Below are 24017 nucleotides of genomic sequence, written 5' to 3' on the forward strand. Positions count from 1 at the left end.
AATACTGTGGGAGACCATATCAAAAGTGTTGTTAAAGTCAAGGTATATCATGTCCACAGCTTTCCTCATACCCAGTTATCTCAACATAGAAGGCAATCAGGTTGGTCAGGCATGATTTGCCCTTGGTGAATCCATGTTGACTGTTCCTGATCACCTTCCTCTCCTCCAAGTGTTTCAAAATGATTCCTTGAGGACCTGCTCCATGATTTTTCCGGGGACTCAAGTGAAGCCGGATTCTCCTTCTTCCCTTTTTTAAAGATAGGCATTATATTTGCCTTTTTCCAATTGTCCAATCACTTAAATCAGGAGTTCTCAAACTGGAGGTCGGATCCCTCAGGGCGTTGGGAGGTTATTACATGGGGGGGTTGTGAGCTGTCAGCCTCCACCCCAAAATCTGAGAACCCCTGATTTAAATGCTCCGAGCTTCACTTACTCCACTTAGAAAATGGATCTGCACATATTCATCCTAGGCCAAGAGGACATTTTGGTGGGCAAATGCAAGGAGTAATTTTACCAGACTCTGGAATTTCCTTTCATATTTGAAAAGTAACCCTTTAATCCCACAGATATTTTTGTTTGTACTTAACTTTAAGCATGTGATAGTTATGTCAATTTTAGTGAAGTCAAGAATTAATGAGTGGACCCTCAAATGGCACCTTTCTTCCTTAATTTGGGCCCTTAATTTAAATAGATATAAAAAAGAAATAGTACTTTTTTCTATAAATCCCCTCGTCCATCTTTTGGAGGAGACACAAAACCAATGTACTGGCAAGCTGTGGTCATTGAACATATAATAACACTAGCTAGTATAAGGGTATTACTCCCAGCTAGCCAGATTCCATGTTGGATAATTACATTCTGCTCACTGAAATTTCCCCTGTAATTTCAACTTTATGTCCTAAAATGTGGTGTACTCTTATGGACTATTAAAACACCTACTGATTTCCAGTTTAGATATACTTGCATTTCAGTGATGGGTGAAGTAATTTCTGTTGTTGATATATAGTTGGTCATGTACTTTAGAAACCAATTGCAAGAAAGAACTACATAATAAATGTGAAATATTAAGAATTTTTAACAGAAACAGAAATGAGTGCACTCCATTCCGAGATGATAAGGCAGATATTCTCATTTGGTGCAAGGATCAATACTGTGAGTGGGATTACTACCAAATGTCTACTATGGGCCTGATACTATTACTAAGGAAGTCAATGGCAAAATTTGGTTTGTATAGTGCAGGATGGAATCCTTAATTCTCAGTTTTACAAGGATCTAGTTCTTTCATGGCAGTGTGTTGTCTTTTCCCAGTGAAAGATAATGCAAGACTATAAATGCTTCCTAAATATATATTGGCAGGGATGTTCATTAAATCGTTGGACATGGAGTTGTATTTATGAAAGATCTTTCCCTTTCTCTTATCCAAAAACTAAAAACTGTTGCCAACTTGGTCTCATCACTAAGGAATATAGAGACACTAGCATCATGCACTTCTTAATAAAAAAGGCTATAAATAGTGTTGTCTGTTCATATATTATTGGTCAGGGAAAATATTACATGCCAAGAAATTGACATGCTGCTGCAAGGTTACTAAAAAGTCTAGAGAAATGTTATTAGCCAGTATAGAGAATCATTACTATCATATTGCAGATATTAACAAATCAAGAGGTCCTATTTAATACTATAAATCGCTCTAAGGTATATTTTTATCATAAGAATTCTACCTATGCCATTAGTGTTGCAATTTAGAAACATTATTTCTACCCCCACACAAACAGGTCTCTTAATAGGCAGATTGAAAATTTCACTAAATATTACAGTAGAAAATTGAGATGTGGAGGATGCACACAGAGTGGAGGAAGCTGGGACAAAGCATATCTGACATATTTGTAACATTAAGTGGGAAGACAAAATAGTCTCTTTGTCCAAGATTTCTTATGTGTATGGCCACCGTTATATTTCAACATGACACAGCCTGCCTTTAAGTGCCATCCATCCCTATACAGCAATTGAAGCAGTATGAGTTTTGGTAGAGTACTACAATTAACATTTGGGTACAGAGCAAGAGAGAGAACAAACCTGAATATGTATTTTCTCCATTATTTTCTAGCAACACCAGGTCTGAAGTCCCTTTCCATAACTACTCTGTGTGAAGGGGGAAGCTGAGCATGTATATGATTGGAGGTTTTGTTTTAGTGTATGGGAACTTGTGAGTGTGGAGATGGGTGGCTTGTGGCTGTATGAGGGGATTGTATGAATGAGTGTATGTGGGTGATGATTCTATCTTTTGTTAAGGATAAAATGGTTCATGCCTCAACCAGCCTCTCTAACGAGGCTTTACCTCATTAGGCAGCTGTTGGGGGCAGAGCTTGGTGTGTGGGATGGGAAGTCCTGTTTCTGTGCATGTTGAGGGTTTTGAGGGTATAGGAAGTTGGGAGGCATAGGCAGCTGACGGAGGTTGTATATATGAGCGGGTGGGGGAAGAAGGGGTTGTGACAAAAGGGCAGCTGATGGCTGTGTGTTTGGATAAGGGAGGAGGTTTGAGGGGGATGTCTGGGTGTGTAAGTGATGAAGGGGGGTTGGGGAGGAAGTTTATGGAGAGTGTCTGGGGTAAGGGAAGTGGTGAGGGGTGCGTGTATAAAAGAGGAAGGGGGATCAGTCTGAGGAGGAAGTTTACAGAGCATGTCTGGTGTACGGGAAGTGGTGAGGGGTGCGTGTATAAAGGAGGAAGGTGGATAAGTCTGAGGAGGAAGTTTATGGAGGGTGTCTGGGTGTACGGGAAGGGGTGAGTGCATAAAGGAGGAAGGAGAGGAAGTTGATGGAGGGTGTCTGGGTGTACTGGAAGGGGTGATGGGTGCGTGTATAAGGAAGGACAGGAAGTTGATGGAGGGTGTCTGGGTGTATGGAAAGGGATGAGGGGTGAGTGTATGAAGGAGGAAGGGGGATAAGTCTGAGGAGGATGTTTACAGAGGGTGTGTCTGTCCCGGGCAAGGGAAGGGGGTGTGGGGGGTGTGGGGGGCTGTGTGTGAGGGCTGGGCGAAAACATAGTCGCCGGGGCGGGGGGGGGGCTGAGAGGACGGCTCTGAGCGCGGAGGAGCGGGCGGTGTGTGTGGGGAGCCGGTGGGGGCTGTGACGTGCGAGGGGATAGCTGTCAGGCTCTGTGGGAGGGGATGGCTGTGAGCCTGTCAGTGTGGGCCGAGGGCCTCCCCTCCCCGCCGCTCTGTGCCTGCGCGGTGGGCTTGCGCTGGGGTATTTACGGTAAGGTGGACGCGGCGGCGGTAGCAGCTCGGTGTCAGGTGATCTGAGCAGAGGAGCCGGAGAGGAAAATGCAAGATGGCCCGACGGGGCCGTGAGGGGCTCCCCGCCGCCCCCTCCCCGCCCGGATCCCGGCAGCGCAGGGCCAGCGGCGAGCGCTGAGCCCAGCCCCGCCGCGCTAGAGCCCGTCCCCGGGAGGGGCTCCGAGCCATGGGGCTCTGCTACAGTCTGCGCCCGCGGCTCTTTGGGGACCCCGGCGGAGGCGGCTCCATCTCCAGCGCCGCCTCGGAGCCCGAGCAGCCCGCAGAGCACACGGCCCCCCCGCCGCAGCCGCTCGGGGCCCCGCGGGGAGGCAGCTGCTGCGGGCAGCCGGGGGCCGGGGGCTCGCTCCACCCTGCAGACAAGCCCGGGGGAGAGGCGGACGGGCCGCTGCCGCCGCTGCTGCTGCTGCAGAACGGAGGCGGCAACGGGGCGGCCCCGGAGCGGCAGCCGCTGCCCAAGCCCGGCGGCGGCGGCGGCAAACAGCCCCGGGAGCCGCCTCAGGCGGCCGCGCTGCAGAGACCCTGGGAGAAGCTGCGCCTGGAGGAGCGGGAGGCGGAGAAGGAGGCGAGGAAAGTCAGCAAGAGCATCGACCGGGCGCTGAAGGAGCAGAAGCGGGAGTACAAGCAAACGCACCGGCTGCTGCTGCTAGGTACGTGTGTGAGGGGGAGCCGGGCCGCCCCCGCGCAGACCCCGGCCGGCAGGTGCCCAGCCGGGCTCCCAGCCAGCCCTTCTGGCGTCCCCCATAGTCCCTCCTTTGTCTCGTCCTTCTCCTTTCTCTCCTCCTTTCTTCTCTCTACAGCTCTGCTTCCCCCTCTGTCTCCCTTTCCCCCCGCCCCCCCTCCCCCCGGTTGCTGGCCCTCTTTCTCCCACAGCCAGGTTTCCAACCTTTTCTTCCCCTTCCCTGTGTCCCACCTCCCAGGATCTGGAAATGGTTTTGCAATGGAGAATTTGATTTGTAACTAGCCCCATAAAAGGCGAGCTGCTCCACCCAGGCAGCAAAGCAGAAGTGATGTGGAGACGGTAACGAGCAGGCTTCATTTTCAGCGAGGAGGAGGAGGAGGTGGTGTGCGTGGTATGCGGTGTGTGTGTGTCTGTGTCTGTGTTGTCTAGCCGAAAAGTAAACGGCGCTTGTGCTGGCATCTCAGGAATTCGAAAATCAGATGCATGGAAGATGAAAATGGCTTTGAATAAAGAATGTGATCTGTCAAAGAGCCTCCTCTCTGCTACTTGTTTGGAACCACTGATGGCTTAATAGGAAGTGGTAGTACGGGCTTGTAGCTCGTAATGGGCTGACTGCTGAAATGCTAGGAAATATGGACTGGTTATTTTAGGGAAGGACTAGAGCATATGAGGGAAAGTAATTCGGTATGGGTATGTATAGTCTCTACCATATACTTGTTCCAAGGATAGTGGTTCACTTACCTATTTTCAAGGGGAAAACAAACCCCAAAACAAAACATACAACCCTGCAAGGTGACTTGTTTTTTCGGAAATACTATGTGCTGCTTGCCATTTGCTCTTTACAGATATTAGTTAATAGTCTTCTCTAGAGGCTTAATCCCAGCTAATACCCCTGTGGTTTTTATACTGTAAGTGTATCTAATACAATCTAATGTCCTGCGGGAAATGGAATAGTCATACTGCAGGGTTGTTTTTTGTTTTTTAATGGTCTAAGGAAAGGGGTATAGGTGCCTCCTGAGCATGACCACTAATTCCTGTTAGTGTTGAAATACATTTTTGGAGGGGGGGGGGGACAAATGTGTGTTGGCTTGGATCTCTACATGCATTACAGAGTGCGGATAGGTATATTTATTTATACAGCAGTACTTTAACTGATTCCTTCATTTGACTTTAGGGGGCGGGGGGGGGGGACAAAACAATGTAATATGGCAGTCTCCAAGATACTTCCTTATGTTAAGGTGTAGTTCATGTTTACCTGAACAGTATCACTGAAATTCTAAAAATAAACTACAGACTTGGTTATTGTCTGGAAGTTTTGTAATATATAGCAAAGCTGGTAATTATAGGGGGAAATTCCTACTGTTTGGAATACAATACTCTATATAAAAATAAAAGTGGCCCCTACCCCACACTTCACCAGTCCAACTTCAATGCTTAAGCTTTAAAATTTATATCCTATTAAGATACATTGATTTTTTTTTTCTGATCTGTAAAACAGTGTGATTGATACCAATGTGGACAGAAGAAGCAGTTGTCACTGAACCGTGGCCTGCTTCTAAAGAGCCATTGAACAAAAGATTGCTAGCAAATAAGTGGAGTGAGTGTGTGGTCTGTAATGTGGCGGCAATAAAATAGTAGACCAGAGAGAGACACAGCTCTTCAAGAAAGATACAATTTTTTTTCTCTTCTCGCACCCACTGAGCTGCTACGTATACTAAAAATATTAGCTCAGCACTTCAAAAACCTCAATAGTAATTGCAATCTAATCTGCAGCTCTTCCTGTTCTCAAGTTAGGGAAGGGGGGATGATGTGTTGCTGTCATAGGCCCCAATCCAGCAAAGATTTAAGCATGTGCTTAACTTTATGCACTGTGATGCCCCATTGTTGTCTAGGGGACTACTTGCAGCATGTAAAGTTTAGCATGTATGTAAGTCTTTTAGGATTTGGGCCTAAGAAACTGGCATTGTCTCATCCCTCATTTGGGACAGGTAAAGCTGCAGGAGCCTTGTGTTACTATCGCTACTGCAGCAAAGAATAAGTGAGAGCAGCTTATATGTCTAAATTAACAACTGAAAAAAATCAGCTTTCTAAAAAGTCTCTGTATATCAGAGAAACAGTAACTGGCAAAACATTTTTTCAGAAATATAAAGTAAATTGTTCAGGCTCTGTCTGATATATTGTAACTTCTTTCCTTGTATATTGTTGTGTGGATAGAAAATCCTTTTTTATAAAAGGACACTTTCAACTTGAAATATGACCTACTTTAAAACAACTGTATATTTTTCCTGTCCCTGATGTCCCCTCACCAAGATACTTGCTTTTACATTCACCTTTTCCTATTTAAAAAAATACTCTCTTATGCTGTGTGAAAGATCAACATAAAAAGGAAATGGCCTATACAAGAGAAACCCTGACAGTGGCTAAATACAAAGTTCTGTCAGATACACACGGGAAACAAACAAAATAGAGAAATATATTCCCCTATTCTTTCATTTATAGTAATCATGTATTGTTTTAAAAAAAGTCTAAGCCCCTTAGAGATAATAGGAAGGTTTCTGTTTTTTTCCTTGATAATTCTGAACAAATGCACTAGACATCTCATTTTAACATTAATTCCTGAGTCCTTTAATGAGGTCCACACCTGTGAACCCCTTGTTCCTCCATGTAAATACAAGAGATCATGGAGCTGGAACCAGCTGCAAGATCAGGGTTTAAATTAATTACTTTCTAAGGGGTCACTATTATTCAAAAATAAGAAAAGGTGTGAAACATAAGTCACTTGCCAAACTGAACTTGAATAAAATAAATAAAAACTGTTTTATATAGCTGTTCACATATTCAAAACAATACATAGGAAAAAAAAGTTTATGTACATTTTGCACTAGAGGCATGCAGCCCTATTTTATGCAAAAATCATTAACATAGAAGAAATTAACTGAAACCAGTCAGAGACTTCTGTCATTGGATATGTAAATTATGACTGCTGAAAGTCTTAAATATGTATGTTTAATTTTTTTTCTAATTGCAAATCTTGTATGTGTTGGGTTTTTTTTCTTTAACATTTTTATCATGTGAAAAAAATCATGGCCACTTTGAGCCTTTCTATAGATAAACTCATCATCTTTATTAAAAGTTTAAACTGTAATGTATAATTCTGAAACTGTGTTCGGGATTGTGGGGTAGGATCATCTGGGCATCTCTCTCCATTGTGGAGGGCTCATGCATTGGTACACTTCAGTTCCTCTTGTTCTTTGCCTGTGGCACATAATAGCTTATCTCCTGGGGTTTATAATACACTGATCTAATTCTCATTGCTGGGTTTCCTGCAGGGATGGCTGTGCAAGGTTTAGTGGCCTGTAATGTACCTGAGGTCAAATTTGATTATCTGGTGGTCCATTCTACCCTTAAACTTTGACTCTATGAAGATGTCTTATATACAATTTCAGACACATTATGTGATGTCCATTTTATTTTAAATTAGGCATGTTATGATTGGTAACTGAATAAAGTAACTTATAAATAGAACTTTAAATTTGATTCTTTTATGTACCATTAGTCATTTGTGCTAGTTTGAGTTATTTAGTCACAGAATCTCTTTTGCTCTCCATTTCTACTTCATTAATGGAGCATTGAAGGCTGTGAGTTCTCACCCACCTCATTGTTCTAAGGGGTTATTGACACACAAAGTTGCACTAAAATAACAGTTGTAATTACCTCTTGTTTTTTTGCTAAAGTGGATTGATTTAAATCACAGATTTTTTTTTAAATCAAGCTGGAAACATTGATTTAAATTATTGCTTTTAATCTTGTTTTGCATTTGTAGCTTCTAGCTACTAAAGTAAGTTACTTCTAAAGTAAGTTCATTCTGTTTGGTCGGCATAACGATTAATACATGCTGACTTACAACCAAATATAGCCTTTACAATAAAGATGGTGGTACTTTTTACTTTCCAGGAGAATACATTAAGAACATAAGAACATAAGAAAGGCCGTACCGGGTCAGACCAAAGGTCCATCTAGCCCAGTATCTGTCTACCGACAGTGGCCAATGCCAGGTGCCCCAGAGGGAGTGAATCTAACAGGCAATGATCAAGTGATCTCTCTCCTGCCATCCATCTCCATCCTCTGACGAACAGAGCTAGGGACACCATTCTTACCCATTCTGGCTAATAGCCATTTATGGACTTAGCCACCATGAATTTATCCAGTCCCCTTTTAAACATTGTTATAGTCCTAGCCTTCACAACCTCCTCAGGTAAGGAGTTCCACAAGTTGACTGTGCGCTGCGTGAAGAACTTCCTTTTATTTGTTTTAAACCTGCTGCCTATTAATTTCATTTGGTGACCCCTAGTTCTTGTATTATGGGAATAAGTAAATAACTTTTCCTTATCCACTTTCTCAACATCACTCATGATTTTATATACCTCTATCATGTCCCCCCTTAGTCTTCTCTTTTCCAAGCTGAAGAGTCCTAGCCTCTTTAATCTTTCCTCGTATGGGACCCTCTCTAAACCCCTAATCATTTTAGTTGCCCTTTTCTGAACCTTTTCTAGTGCTAGAATATCTTTTTTGAGGTGAGGAGACCACATCTGTACACACTATTCGAGATGTGGGCGTACCATGGATTTATATAAGGGCAATAATATATTCTCAGTCTTATTCTCTATCCCCTTTTTAATGATTCCTAACATCCTGTTTGCTTTTTTGACTGCCTCTGCACACTGCGTGGACATCTTCAGAGAACTATCCACGATGACGCCAAGATCTTTTTCCTGACTCGTTGTAGCTAAATTAGCCCCCATCATGTTGTATGTATAGTTGGGGTTATTTTTTCCAATGTGCATTACTTTACATTTATCCACATTAAATTTCATTTGCCATTTTGTTGCCCAATCACTTAGTTTTGTGAGATCTTTTTGAAGTTCTTCACAATCTGCTTTGGTCTTAACTATCTTGAGAAGTTTAGTATCATCTGCAAAGTTTGCCACCTCACTGTTTACCCCTTTCTCCAGATCATTTATGAATAAATTGAATAGGATTGGTCCGAGGACTGACCCTTGGGGAACACCACTAGTTACCCCTCTCCATTCTGAGAATTTACCATTAATTCCTACCCTTTGTTCCCTGTCCTTTAACCAGTTCTCAATCCATGAAAGGACCTTCCCTTTTATCCCATGACAGCTTAATTTACGTAAGAGCCTTTGGTGAGGGACCTTGTCAAAGGCTTTCTGGAAATCCAAGTACACTATGTCCACCGGATCCCCCTTGTCCACATGTTTGTTGACCCCTTCAAAGAATTCTAATAGATTAGTAAGACACGATTTCCCTTTACAGAAACCATGTTGACTATTGCTCAAGAGTTTGTTTTTCTATGTGTCTGACAATTTTATTCTTTACTATTGTTTCAACTAATTTGCCTGGTACCGACGTTATATCTATACACATTTATTAAAACAATTATATAGCTTTACATAGATTTATTCAGATGATCAGTTTTTACTTTTGTAAAAAAATGATGAATGGTGCATTGCTTATTTACTAGGCAATGATTTTTATGGGTGTTTGTCAAGCCATGTTTGAATTTCAATTTCTGTCCAATTAAAAATGTACAAAAGCAGCATTTTAACATTGGATTTTTTTAGTTACATAAAACTACCATAAATGTGCTGGATACACAAGAAAACAAAGTTGATCAAAACGCATTTTGTGTTTAAAACAGATTACGCAATAGTATTGACATAGGAATTGAAATGATGGACTGTTTCTGGTCACCATGGGCTAGGTTTTCAAAGGTATTTAGGTGCCCAGAGATACAGAAAGATGCCTTGTGGGGTTTTCAGAAATGCTTAAATAGCACAGCTGCTTAACTCTCTCTCAGCAAAATCAGTGAGAGTTAGCCATCCAATCTGTATCTTTTGGGCACCTAAATACCTTTTAAAATCTCATAGACAGATGCAAATCTGTTGATATCTGCTCTACATCCATGGATATCCACGGACAGTGTTTGCAGATCAGGTGCGGATACAGTTTTTGCATCTATGCAGGGCTCTCCTCATAGACTTGAGGGCCGCAAGGGACCATCATGATCATCTAGTCTGACCTCCTGCACATTGCAGACCACAGAACCTCACCCACCCATAACCTCTGGCTAAGCTACTGAAGTCCTCAAATCTTGACTTAAAGACTTCAAGTTACAGAGAATTCACCACTTTGGCCTAGTCTACACTATAAAATTAGGTTGGTATAACTATGTTGCTCAGGAGTGTGGAAAAAATCCACACACCTGAGCGACACAGTTCAACCAACCTATCCCCCAGTGTAGACAGCGCTAGGTTGACAGGAGAATTCTCTTGTTGACCTTGCTACTGTCTCAGGAAGTGGATTACTTACTCTGATGTGGGGGGATAGGGTTGCCAGTTTTGGTTGGGCGTATTCCTGGAGGTTTCATCACATGACATAATCTTTAATTCCTGGAGACTCCAGGACAATCCTGAAGGGTTGGCAACTGTAACCAGAGAACTCTCCCATCCATGTAGGTAGCATCTCTGTAGACAAGCCCTCATTCCAGTTCAGACCAGGAAGTGACCCAGGCCCCATGCCGCAGAGAAAGGAAACCCTGAGGTCTCTGCCCATCTGATCTGAGAGAAAATTCCTTCCTGACCCTGAATATGGCAATCAGTTAGACCCCAGCTAACTGACTAGTAACTGTCATCATCTCCCACCCAGTTTTTAGTCATATACTGGAAGAGCAAAAACAGGGTTCCCTGGTTTTTCAATTCTGAATTCATTCCTCAGCTTTGTAGGAAACTAATCCAAATGAAGAAAATGTTCTCTTTGCACCTGTTAGCTAAACTGAAACCAAGTAATTAAGGAAAAAGCTTTTCCGCACAACAGAAACTGAAAGCACTTGCATTTGGAAAAAATGTAAATACCGGTATTGAATCAGTTGTAAAGACAGAAAATAATATAGATATTTATTTAATGCAGTACCTGACATTGTGCTATCTTTATAAATCTTGAGTTAACCTCAGAAGTTAAAGATGTTTCCTCTCGATTCTGTACATAATTAAAAAAGCAGCACTCTTTAACTCATTAAAATTTGGATGGGGGTTTTAGATGCAGCATTTTTTAATTAAATGATTAAAATAAGTTTAGATCTTAACATTGTCATAATTTCAAATTAAATTTTAAGCATTTCTTTTTAAAGAGAAAACATGAATATATATATATATATATATAATTTTTAATTTCTGTAATTGTCCACCCTCTTCTTCAGTGCAAATATAGGTGTGGATTCTTATTGTTAAGCCAGAAGTTGGCCCCTCTAGTACATGCCTGCTTAAAAACCTCTCTGACTGTATTGTTGTGCTTGTAATAAACTTCTGTACTACTAGAAAGTGATAGCATGTGCTGTAACCGAATTAATTGGAGCATCATATCTGACATTCTGTGGAATATCAATCACACATTCTTGTTGTCAGAGCACTGAATGTTGTGTTACTAGACCAATTATCTTATTGTTTTGTGCTGATAGATTCAGGACCCATTGTATGTAGGCAATTATAATATAGACCTGGAAGTACAAGTGTCAGGAACAGAATTTCTTAAGTCTCTGAGTTAAAGGTCTGTTTTTATGTATTTTACCATCATATTAAAGCAAATGGCTCTTAAAACAACCAAATCTTTCATGTCATTCTGACATCTTACCAAATGATGTGCTTTACGACATTATGCTAAGTGTGATACAAACACAGGAGAACAGGGAAGAAGAGCTTACAACCTACCTGGAAGACACACATTTAAGGATTTAAAAAAAAAAAGCCAATAAGCAGTGTGCTCAGGACAGTGATAGGTGCACATGATTTTAGTTTCTTTTTAATTTATTTGTGTAAGCTACTGAAACTGATTCTTGATCTAACCATTGTTAGTTTCTCTTTTGCTTTTGGCCACTGATTACTTGTAGTCAAACCTTGCCTAATTATTAACCTATTTCAAACGGTTTTTTTTCCTGTTTTTCTTTTTTAAAATAGAATATTTTTTTTAAGTCTTCCACTGAATGTGGAAGGGAGCAGTGAGTTTTGGAGAATGTGTATCTGCTCTGAAGAGACAGACCCTACAATCATCAGACTATGCTATCATCAGACCTCTGCATAGTAATTTCCTAAAAATATCAAAATAGACATTTGGTAGAATGTATAAGTTTGCATGAAAATCTGATGCACTATTGTATTGCTTTTTATATAGTTTTCAGTAGCTAAGACTGTAAAGTAGGTTTAAAATATTTAAGAGGGTGTTTTGGGATGTAAATTTACATCAAGCTTACAAGTTATAGAAGAATGATGCAGGAGAAGAGTGCTGATTTTTTTTAAGGTATGTTTTAAAACTTTCCGCTGTCTAATAGAGGCCCTCGTGGTATTTCAATCATGCATGTATTTTTCCTTCTAGATGTGTCCAAATAATTGTAATGTTTATAATACTCCCATAGTGCCTTTTTCATTCTAGCATCACACTTCATAAATTAAACTGCACCACATTTTTTAGGGGGTTTTACAGAAATTTAATCATACAACTTCTAGACTTAAATTTATATGAAAGATAAGTAAAGTAAGCTTTCAGGGCAATTCTCTGGTGAGAAACTCAGCATCCTGGCCAGCTTGTGGGAAAGAGGAAGTGCTGACATTTTTATTAGAGTGCTTTCCATGGTTCCTTCTTATCAGCCTCTAATGATTAGGTGCCTGATAAACTTGAACAACTTGATGCATCACGTGGATGGTGTAAGGAACGAATAATTTTCTTTTCCTCTTCCCTAAACCTCAGAACCTCCTGACTGCAATGGTATAGGATATCTTTTCTCAGTCTTTCCTTCAACCTTATTTTGGTGGTATATGTCTGTGAATATTCCATTTGTTTGCCTCTGCTGCTGATCATTGCTTTCCCAAGCAGCAGAATGACATTGGAATGATTCTCTTCAGCAGCTCTGCTCAGTCCCTAGGTTCTGAGTAGCAGCAATGAGACTCACCAGTTTTGCTAACTTCCTTCTATTGATGCTGAAGTCCTGAGCAGAGGCACTTGAGTTGTCTGTAGTCAGCTGAAGTTAGCATTGCATCATTTAACATTTAGAAAGCTTGATTTCCACCTATAAAGAAATAAGTATTCTTTAAAAGGAAACAAACGGCTGAAGAAATTGTTGCTTTACACAGGATGAATGTATTTTTCATTCTCTATACATATTGACTCCATTTTAAATATGAGTAAACTGCGACACAGAACAGATGCTTCTTAACCAAGATCACACTAGAGATGATGACAGGGTCAGGACTAAAATTCTAAAATCTCAATCCCTTTCTCTAACTATATCTATATCAAGGAGAGAATGTATTTAATTAACATTTTTTAAAATAAAGCAAACAATAATCCCTCTTTGCATTGTGTAATAATCTTCCTTTGCAGTAAATAAAATTTTCAACTTTGAATTTTTTTTTTTAAATGTTGTAGATAGAAATGCTGAAATAATTCATTTGATAGAACCAGAATACCAGGCAGTATATCTTTAATTCCACAGACAGAAGGTCTCTGTCAGTCACAAGCTTGTTTTCTGTCTTATGACCTGTAATTGTTTGTTTGCAGCATTATGAGATTGAATGTCTTACCTTAGTGCCCAAAGGAAATTGTTAGAACAAAAATTATTTAAGACAATAAGAGGCTTAGCCTTCATCTCCCCTTCCCCCCCCCCCTCCCAAAAAAACACCAAAAAACCCACAGGGTGGGGAAGGGAAGTAAGAAGTTGAGGCTAAATTCAGTTCTGGTGTAAATCCACTTACTTCCATCAGTTGCTCTAGATCAGGAATGAATTTGGCCTTTTGTAGAGCAATTATTTGAGACAATCTAATAATATTTACCATCTGCCATAGCTTATACTTCATTCTTCTATTTTCTCAGTTGAAAACAAGGCAGTGAAGGGTGAAATCTGTAAGAATATCATTGCAAAGCAAGTTGATCAGCAGTGATTAATATTCTTTTAATATTGCACATGTATATGTTAAAATCCTTTTTATGCCACTTCTGCACATAAGACTGTAAAGTTACAAGGTGATGGATTTAAGATACTTTCCTTTTTTTCTTAATAAACTGCATTAAGCAGATTGTCGAAGCAGAGATAATTCACTGTTTGTATGAGGCTTCAAAGAGCAGGATCAGAACTGATGGGCAGTATTAAATTCTGTATTTGTGTTCTCAGCATTTTTTGTGTCTGCCTGTGTGAAGTTTAGTCTTTGCATGCAAACCATCAAAAGACAAGACCCTGTCTTGGAATGTAATAAGATCAAGGCATGACATTAGGTAATATCTTCCAGTGTAAATGTTTGATAGTGATTTTTGAGGTGAAGTTAAAGGAGACGATCAACATAAATGTTTTTAAATTCACCAAAAATTCCAGTTATGACCGGAACACTCTAAATAATCCCTGTTTTGATTTTGTTTTTTATTTTTTAATTCTAAGGCTTTTTTTCTTACCTGGTTGATGTTTTATAATTTTTATACATGGGAATAGTGAAGCTGGTTTATACATAACGTTTAAATACACAAAGTAAACAAATTGGGGGAAAAATAGGGTGCGTTTTGGTAACTTCTTTCAAATTCTAGTTATATCGGGTGTTGAAATTTTATAGCAGATGTGAAACTTTCAAACAAAAGTTTGGGGATGGTTAAGTTGATAGTGTCTCTCTAAGAAGGAAACATTCTTCTGAGAAACAAACTCAAGATCATTGTCCAACTGGCCTCTTAAAACTGTGAGGAAGGAAAACATTCCATTCATGGTATGGTTTAGTACACACAGTGGAGATAAGCAACAAGCTTGAGAATATACAGTAAATCAGAACATGATTATCTCTGCATAGCTTTTCTATTGTAACCTTCAAAGAGAAAATCTTTGGTAATATATGCGATATATTCCATATCTCATTTCTGACACATTTTGATAGGATAATAAGGTTTTTCCAGTAGGGAGAATGAAGTCTGTAGAATATCAGATGTGTGGCATTAAGATACTTGCAATGTAAAATAGATTTTTGCAACAGGAGTGCTGACTGCTTAGACTTGAAAAGTGTTCTAGAATATCACATTCCTACATTACATATCAGAGGCTTCAAGCTTCAAAAATCCACTACACACAATCAGTGATGAGTGAAGTTGATTTTTTTTAATTTTTTTTTTTAAATGTTGGACATTTGTGCTACAAAATGCAGGCATATGCTGTTATAAGTGTCTGACTGGAAAAGTTGAACCTGCTATGGGCTTGCTATTTCTTGTCCCATTTTAAAAATGGGATACCCTTAGCTATTACTATTGTTCACATCCTTGTGATGTGCTTGGAATTACACAAGACAAATGGCAGGGTTTTTTTCCCCTTCATTATTCTCCTGCACCCTCAGGTATATAGTGTCCATTTCAGTCTTGTGCTGGTCAGTTCAGGCTTCTGAGTGTCATGTTGATGGATTTGGCTGCTTTCTCTATTCTTCAGTGTAATGTTTCTCTAGTTTACCCTCCTTTTTTTTCTCTTTTCTGATGGTGTCTATATTGTCATGGAAGTCATGTTGCATCCTTGTTGTGTTTAGATCTTTTAGTTGTGCACTGTCGACAGTCTGTCTTTTTTTTAACCTTCTTCATTCTCTTTAACTTCATCTTCAATTTAGTGAGGGTTATGGTCACTGCCCACATCATCTGCTCCAGGAATGGGGATGGTAGACATGAAGGTGGCGTAGCAATCCTGATGTCAGATGAAGCAGAGCAAGCACACTGACTGAGTGGGAATCAGTTAAAGAGAGAATGATCAGAGCTCATTTTCAAACTAGATTTTTTTTCCAAACTCTGTCATACAGTGTTTATATACCAAGAAAAAAGCCAGATGAGGAAAAAGATGTGTTTTTATGATTTGTTACAGTATATGTCAGCCAAGATCCCAAAATATATCATAGAGACTGATTATTTTTTAACTCAAAGGTTGGAAGTAACAATGATGGGTTGGTGAGGCAGAGGCTTGGACATGAACCAAAACTGTGAACGATTAGTAGAAATTTGCAGATTGAACAACCTAGTGATAAGGTGGAACAATATTTCCTCAAAGAAATCCATAAAGTGATATGGAACTCCACAGATGGTACTACAAAAAACAGTTTCCCTTCCCTGAAGAACTTACAACCTAAAAGACCTCATAGAGAAGACAGGACACACTGAGAATATGTAGACAAAGGAATAACTTATTAATTCGTATGTATTTTGTAGATCTGGAACTTTTGGCATCACAGAATATAATGTATTTAGTACAGGTACATTGGAAAATGAATTTATTGAGGAAAATTTCACGTTTGTAGAAGTGTCTTATTGTTGATGTATTCAGTCAGGAAACTGAACGGTGAAAGTACTTGGACATAAAATGTGTGCGATATTCATGCTCATTAGCTGTGGCTGTCACTATTACATTACTATTGTAATGTGTCTCACAAAGTCATGGATTGACTTCATAACATAAAATGAAGCAGTACAATGTACTAACTCTAAAAGGAAATAGTGCCAAAATATTGGTTTTAGTAGATACTCTTATTAGCTAAAACTGGAAATTTTCAGTGATTTGTGCAGAGCTTGTTGGATCAGATCCAGTGAAAAGTGGGCCTTACTTGTTTTTAAGCTTGGCAGAGTTATTTATTTATTTATTTATTTATTTATTTTAGAATTTTGATGGATGATAATATAGACTTATTTGTAAACTCTTTTTTAAAATTTTTTCCTCAGTAGCCCAAAATCATGGGTTTTAAGCATTTATTGTATTAGTTTTAATTTTCTCAGGTGTAGAAAACTAAGGTACGATTCACACAATAATTTATTTAATGACAGATATTGAGAATCAAAAGTTAAAGCTTTATTTTTGTAATAAGCCTAAAACAGTCTAAATCAGAGTTTTGCCCACTCCCACAGCTAGGATGTTGTGGGCTGAGGGAAGAGAATCTTGGGCTTTTTTTGTTTTTTTAATGGATATCAGAATGCATTATTATTATTATTTATTTTATTTTGCTAGAACCGGGAGATGATTCAAGATTTTGAAAGCTCTTTAAATTTGAGTTTGTCCTTATTGTATACAAACCATTGAGCTGCCCAAGTTGGTTTTCAGAGAAGCGCGTATAATGTTTCTTAAACTTTTCTGAACAGACTGATCTTTCCACAAACACTGATGTTAATGGCACTACAAGTGCATGTAATGCCACACTGGACATGAGAAGCAATGACTGAGTTTCCCTTCTTCAGTATTCAAGTGTCGTTACACTGCCATCACATGGTGCATCCCATATCATGTGCAAATCAAAATTGTGAGTGAACTCTTCTTGCAAGGGAAAATACACAAAATATTTTCATAGTTGCTAAAATTATGTGATATTTGAGCCTTGACAGATGACTCAAACACTTTATAGTTGGCAAAAAGAGATCCTGATCCATAAAGTCTGTCAGGTACATTGCAGGATATGACTGCCTTCAGTTTGCTTTGAAATTCTGATGCAAAAGGATGCATTCCAGATTAAAGGAACTGCCTTTTGGAGCCTGTTCACTAGAGTTTCATGTCTTTTTAAGGCATTATCAATAGCAAGAGCAACTTGTAAATTTCAGTTAAGCAGCATATCTCTGTGGTGTGTCAGGGTGCATTTGTTTCCATTTGCAAATGAACCCTGTGGATTTTCCCAAAAATACACAAAGAAAAGAGAACTTGCAATACAATTATTGCTTATTTCCATTGTCCTTGATCATTTGATGTAGTTGCATTGCCTTCTTTGAGGTGACTGCATCTTCTTTAATGAGAGAGTCTGGCACACTCTCCCAGTGCTCATGAATGAATTCTGCTGTCTTGAACCAAGAAAACGTAACTGATGGAAAAACATGAGGGGGCACACGTAAATCTGATGGGCTCACGTTGGTCTCACAGACTTTAAAAAATGTTCACCTTTGCCTGCTGGTATGTATTGCTGGAAAATGTCTCACAAATGTGGTGCTGTTGCAGAACACATCAGTTTTGATTGTATGGTCAATGGCTATATGCAAAAGATGAGCAATATGTGGAATATGAAGCAGATGTGGATACATTTTTCAAGTTCTTTACTAAGAATTGCATGTACAGTGAGGAGTAATTGTTGATGCATGGCTTTCCCATGTTTGGCCATACTCTCTCAACACATCTTGAATTCAAATTTAAATGACTTCCTGTGACATATTAGGATACAGTCCAGACCAGTGTGGGGGCTCTATTGTCTGGCCCTGCAATTTTGGGTTCCTTACAATGCCTTGCTGTAGAAGCTCTATCCTGGGCCACTCACAGACAGCCTGTCAGCATGCAAGTCACACCCTGAGTGTCTGTGTGTAACTGCAGCCTGCCAGCCATACTTGGGTTACACTCTGGCTCTCACCAGCCTTGGTTATACTGCAGGGTGATCCGAACACACCCCCAGTCCTAGATTTCGGCCTCCCCCCCACCCCCCAAATGATATTCTGTACTACCCAGACCTCTCCTGCCCAGTACAAATATTTTAAATCCGTTATTCCTTTAAGGGAATAATTATTATCTCAAGTAGGTATTCAGACACTTCAGTTTAAGTACACTGGATGAGATAAAACAATAAAGGGGGGGAGGGATAGCTCAGTGGTTTGAGCATTGGCCTGCTAAACCCAGGGTTGTGAGTTCAATCCTTGAGGAGGCCACTTAGGGATTTGGGGCAAAAATTGGTCCTGCTAGTGAAGCAGGGGGCTGGACTCAATGACCTTTTGAGGTCCCTTCCAGTTCTAGGAGATTGGTATATCTCCAATTATTACCTATATATTACCTAAGTGTATTAACTACAAAAGGAGATTTTTAAGTGAGTACAAGTAGTGAGCAAGGCTACTATTTAATCACAGGTACTTTTAGTAAAAGTCATGGACAGGTCACGAGCAAGAAACAAATCATGGCCCATAACCTGTCCATGACTTACACCATAAATACCCCTGATTGAATCTTGTGGGGAGCCCGTGGCACCAGCTGCTGGGGTGGGGGGAGCCCATGGCCTCTTCTGGCCCCACTGCCCCAGGACTGCTGCTCAGGTGGTCCCCAGGGCCAGCCTCATTGGCCACTGTTCAGGTGACTTTCACAGGGCCGGCTGCCAGAGCAGCTGGCAATGCAGCTGGGCCCCAGAGCTGTGGGTGGCAGGAGTACCCTGCAGCTCCTGGCCTCCATGGGCAGCGGGGGAGCCCCCTGCTGCTGCAGGTGTGAGTGAGAAATTTACATCTTGGCAAACAGATTTACTGTCATCTGAACCGCAGCTGGAGATGATTCTCAAAGAAGAGAAATGCTATAAGAAGGGAGAACAGAGGCTGTAAATCACTTCTCTCCCCTCATCTCTACTCTCAGCATCAACTTTTGAAAGACACAGGAAGCACCATTGAACTAGGGGAATGGTCCTGGCTGAAGATATTTAGCCAAACTGCTGGGAGCACGTGGTGAGAAAAAAACTTTTTGCTTCAAGTTCACATAGCTTGGTAAGTTAGGTATTAGTAAGGGTAAGATTTTTGTCATGGTTATTTTTAGTAAAAGTCATGGACAGGTCACAGAAAATAAACAAAAATTAATGGAAGCCTGTGACTTGTCTAGGGGCAGAGGGGCTGCTGCCAGCTCGAGCTCCACCACTGCAGTGGGGAGGGGACTGACAGCTCCTCCAGCCCCACCTCTGTGGGCAGTGGGGGCTGAAGCCAAAAACATCATGGAGGGCCATTCAAATCACAGAATCCGTGACGAAATCGTATCCTTGGGTATTAATTTGCATTTTACCTTTTATTTCTTTGTAACCAATGCTGACTTCTGTGCCTCATTACTTGTAATCACTTAACATCTATCTTTCTGTAGTTTAATACACTTGTTTTATTATTTTATCTAAACCAGTGTGTGCTTGGATGGAGGTATTTGGAAACTCCATTTGCGATAACAGGGTTTGTGCATATCATTTTCTCTTAGTGAAATTATGTACTTCCTATGAGTTTATACTGCACAGAAGGACAGAGCTGGGTGGTACAAGGCACCCATTTCTGGGCACAAGTCTGGGACTGGGAATTTGATGGTGTCACTCTGCAATATAATTTAGGAATGGCTGGATAGAAACACTCAGATAATTCTGTTGAGGGTGATAGTCTCTAGAATGCACAATGTGTAAACAGACGAGGAGTGGTTGTTCTCACAGTGAAACAATGTAAAAGACACCCCAATTGGAGTGTTGAGGGGACACCACTGTTAAACTGTCCAGATTGCACTGTGGGGAATGTCACACCCCCATACAGTACTAGTGCATTTGGGCCCCCACCTCAAATGTCATTGCATTCATTTTCCCCCAAACTTTGACCTAAAATCACTGTTGCATCAATCAGATCTGCAGCTCCAGCAGAAGATCACTTGCTAGCTCAGCCAGTAGAATATTAGGCTCTTAATCTGAGAGGCCAGGATTCAAGCCCCTGTCTGGGCACTTAGCTCTTAAATTGCCTTGTGTGCCAGGAGCCAAATGATTCCTGGTGGTGTCCAGAACCACACATGGATTCCTAAAAGATGTGGCAATTTCCTGGAAAGGTCCCTTTCTCTTGCTCCTCCTGAGTAATCCTGGTTCAGGTGCATGGCCAGGTTCTGGTATCCTGGTCCTGCCAGGACCCTGACAAGGAGGATGAGCCCTCTGCTGTAGGGGAGGCCACCCTGCTGCTGAATGATTCCTGTCCAAGAATGGCCCATGCACTCCGAGCTGGTGGGCCATGGAGCAAGTCAGGGCACAGAGCTTGTGCAGTCTATTTAAATTTAATGCTGCTAAGATTGCTTATTCTATAGATAACTTGCAGAAGTAGCTGACATTTCTGCAGATACTAACTGTTCACACTGTTGCTTTGTCACTTGAAAATCCCCCATTGTAGTTCCCGTGTATTCTCACAAACTGAAATAATTTTGGTGCAGGTAGAACTGTCCACCTTCCTTTGATTGAATATCTTAGCCAAGTAATAAAAAATGTGTGCAGAAGTGAATCTGAAAAGCGGTTGAGGTTGCCATTTTTACGTAAAACTTAATCGGTTGAGTTTTGTTTTGCAAAACTAAAATTTGAGGCTGGTATAGATGTGGATTATAATTTATCTGACTCACCATAGCTGAAGGGGCAGCAGAAATAGGTAAGTTTTTGGCCCATTTCTTGTTGATAACTTCCCCCGCCTTCTCCGTGGAAAAACCTTAGAAACTGTAGTTGCTGTTTTGCATTATTCCCTTTCTCTGAAAAATCTTATCTAGCACAGCTTTTTGGTTTAATTTAAAAATTAAAATTAAGTCTGCTGTTCACTGTTTTCGAATAGGAGTTGAATATTGTTCAGTCCATTCTGCATTATGAAGCTGTCAAGATAACCACTTCCTTTATGACATGTTACATCTTTACTTCTGGTGTGATAAGGCCATTCTTAGGTCAAAAGGTGTAGCAATAGTTCTGTGAGTGCTACAGCTGTAGATTTCACCTGATCCTTCCTAACACTGTCTTCTAGTTCACTGTCCAGCCAATTCATGGCTCTGTTGGCTTCCTTTTCTTCATGCTTTTCTTTTGGTGCCCCTACTTTGCTTAACACCTACCTTCAATAAAAGGGTTTATTTACACAGTAACTTTTAACCAACTTAAGTTATACTGAAGTAGGACACTCTTAATCTGAGAGAAGAGTCCACAGAGATTTGCACAGAAATAACTAAAGGTCTGAATGATAAATTTAACTTAGTTTTTTTCTGTCCAGTTACAACATAGATAAACCCTAACACATCTCATTTTTCTATGATTTAGAACTTCTCATTACCTGCAGTCCACTTTAAATCAATTGTTGTGTAGTAATTATAGGAGCAGATACTTCTGAGTTGGTGCAAAAGGAAATGCTACAATAGCTTTTACAAAACATACGGTTTCACTGGTCACTGAGAACAAAGTGCTATGGAACATAGACATCCTTGGTTCCAGCTATCAGTGCAAGTTATAAAATGGGATACTCTCCAACAACTCTAACAAAGGGAGTTCTGTCAGTATAACTTAGTCTAAATACCCAAGTTGTACGACTTGAATTACATCCGTATAGTAAAATAGCACACAGCTAACTGTAATAGATATACCTCTACAAAATCTGTAGACCAGGCCTAAGCTGATAGGCTTGCTAAGAAGACCATAGAAATCTATCAGACCAGTCTTGGAAAAAAGCTTCTATACTTGATGTAGCTTAAATTATTTGCTTTTTGTTTTTAAAGGTGCTCAAGCATAAGAAGTTAAAGAATCAGATTACTGAGCTAGGTTCTAATCTTAAAGATGTCTAAAGAGGAATTTTTTTCAAAGATTCACTGAACAGTTAAATAATTCTGTACCAGTTGACTGTGAAATTTCTTAACTCAGATATTTACACATTATCAAGTAGGACATAAACTCTTTAAAAATATATCCTGTTTATTCCTTGTATCCACTGATTCTTCATTGCAGGATTGCCCTTCTCCACCGAGGGTGGTGATGGGACTTGAAAAAGTTGTCACAAATGGGAAACATCATTAAGGACTGCAGAAAAACACACATGGCCATTGGAAGCTTGAGTACTAATTCTTTTTTTGAGAAGTGAGTGTTAATTGCTCCTTGGTTTAGTTCTTGCTTTCTATGTTTAACTTTTGACTGTGGGGAAAACACTGTGTTCTGTTTACATTCAGTGAATTTAGCATTCCTGAAAGGTGCTAGCTTGGTAGCTCTGGAAACTATAGACTTTTTTGTTTGCATAATGCGTACAGTTGAGGCAGGTCAAGCTCACTAATTGCCTCATCTTTGATACAGGCTTTGTCTTCATTAGGGGAAAAAACAGTGAGTTCTTAATGCAAGTTAGCTACCTCCATGTAGAATCCTAGTGAAGACAGGCAGGTTGTAGTTTTCACTTGTGTGAAAATTAACCTGCCTTCTCCTCACTAGGATTTTACATTGAGTTACGTAACTTTTGTGTTAAGAACACACTTCCTTTTCTTCCCTCCCCGCTAGTGAAGTCACAGCGACAGAGGGGTCTTCTGATGATAGGACGGTAGTCAGGTTTCAGGCAAATCAGTCTTCAGCTTCTCTGCTGAGATGGTCTGAAAGGATGATAATTGTAATTTTTTTGTAATCTTGGGCACCTGTCAATTGCCAGTAGACTCAAACAATTACTGGTAACTCCTTTCCTACAAACCAGTGAACAGCCCTCAAGTGTTAAACAGCCATTTCAATACAGAATTTTGCAGGTTGTGTAAGTATTAGGGCACTGGGACATCTTGATATGGGTATTGTACAGAGTGACGTGTGGTATGAGAGTAATCTGGATTTAATTCTGGATATGGGAAAACATAGATTTAGGTGATATCCTGCATGAATGGGTTGTAAAAAAAAATTATGAAGTCATTGTTACATTTTACAAATACCCCGATATAACACGGTCGTGGGGAGCCAAAAATCCCTACTGCGTTATAGGTTAAACGCTGTTATATCGGGGTAGTAGTGGCAGGGCTTCAGCGGTGATTTAAAGGGCCCGGGGCTCCCCGCAGCAGCTGGAGTCCCGGACCCTTTAAAACCGCCGGAGCCCTGCTGCTACTGCGCTATATGTGAAGCCGTGTTATATCGGGTTGTGTTATAGCGGGGTAGAGGTGTATGGTATTCTGTCAGGGGAGTAGACTCATGCAGGATATCACCTAAATCTATGTTTTCCTCTACCCATAATTAAATCCAGATTGCTCTCGCATCCCACGTCACTCTAGACAATACCCATAGCAAGAGTGTACGGCAAGTTCAGGTAGCGCCCATCCATTATAGCAGAAAGACATATTGTGACTATGGGTTTTTTGGGGCATCATTCAAAGAAGGCAGAGTTAAGGTTGCACCATGATATATAGAGTTGAATGTTGCGGAACTCGATGTTCTGGAAGGGCACGAGCTATCGCCAGGCAACTGTAACTCTGTATTAATGAAGTCGGTCACCATTTTATT

The 24017-nt window shown here is 40.4% G+C and overlaps 1 protein-coding gene across 1 annotated transcript in view; it reads left to right on the forward strand.

The window, feature by feature from the left end:
- Window positions 1-3285: 3285 nt before the first annotated feature.
- The window catches only part of GNAL (G protein subunit alpha L), a 323051-nt gene continuing 302319 nt past the window's right edge, over window positions 3286-24017 (forward strand). Inside the window, exon 1 of the mRNA XM_045008183.1 lies at window positions 3286-3943. Within this exon, the coding sequence (XP_044864118.1) occupies window positions 3463-3943 (481 nt within the window). The 5' untranslated portion in view covers window positions 3286-3462. The remainder of the gene's footprint in view (window positions 3944-24017) is intronic.

The sequence above is a fragment of the Mauremys mutica genome, chromosome 2 (genome assembly GCF_020497125.1).
Source record: "Mauremys mutica isolate MM-2020 ecotype Southern chromosome 2, ASM2049712v1, whole genome shotgun sequence".
Classification (NCBI taxonomy): Eukaryota; Metazoa; Chordata; order Testudines; family Geoemydidae; genus Mauremys; species Mauremys mutica.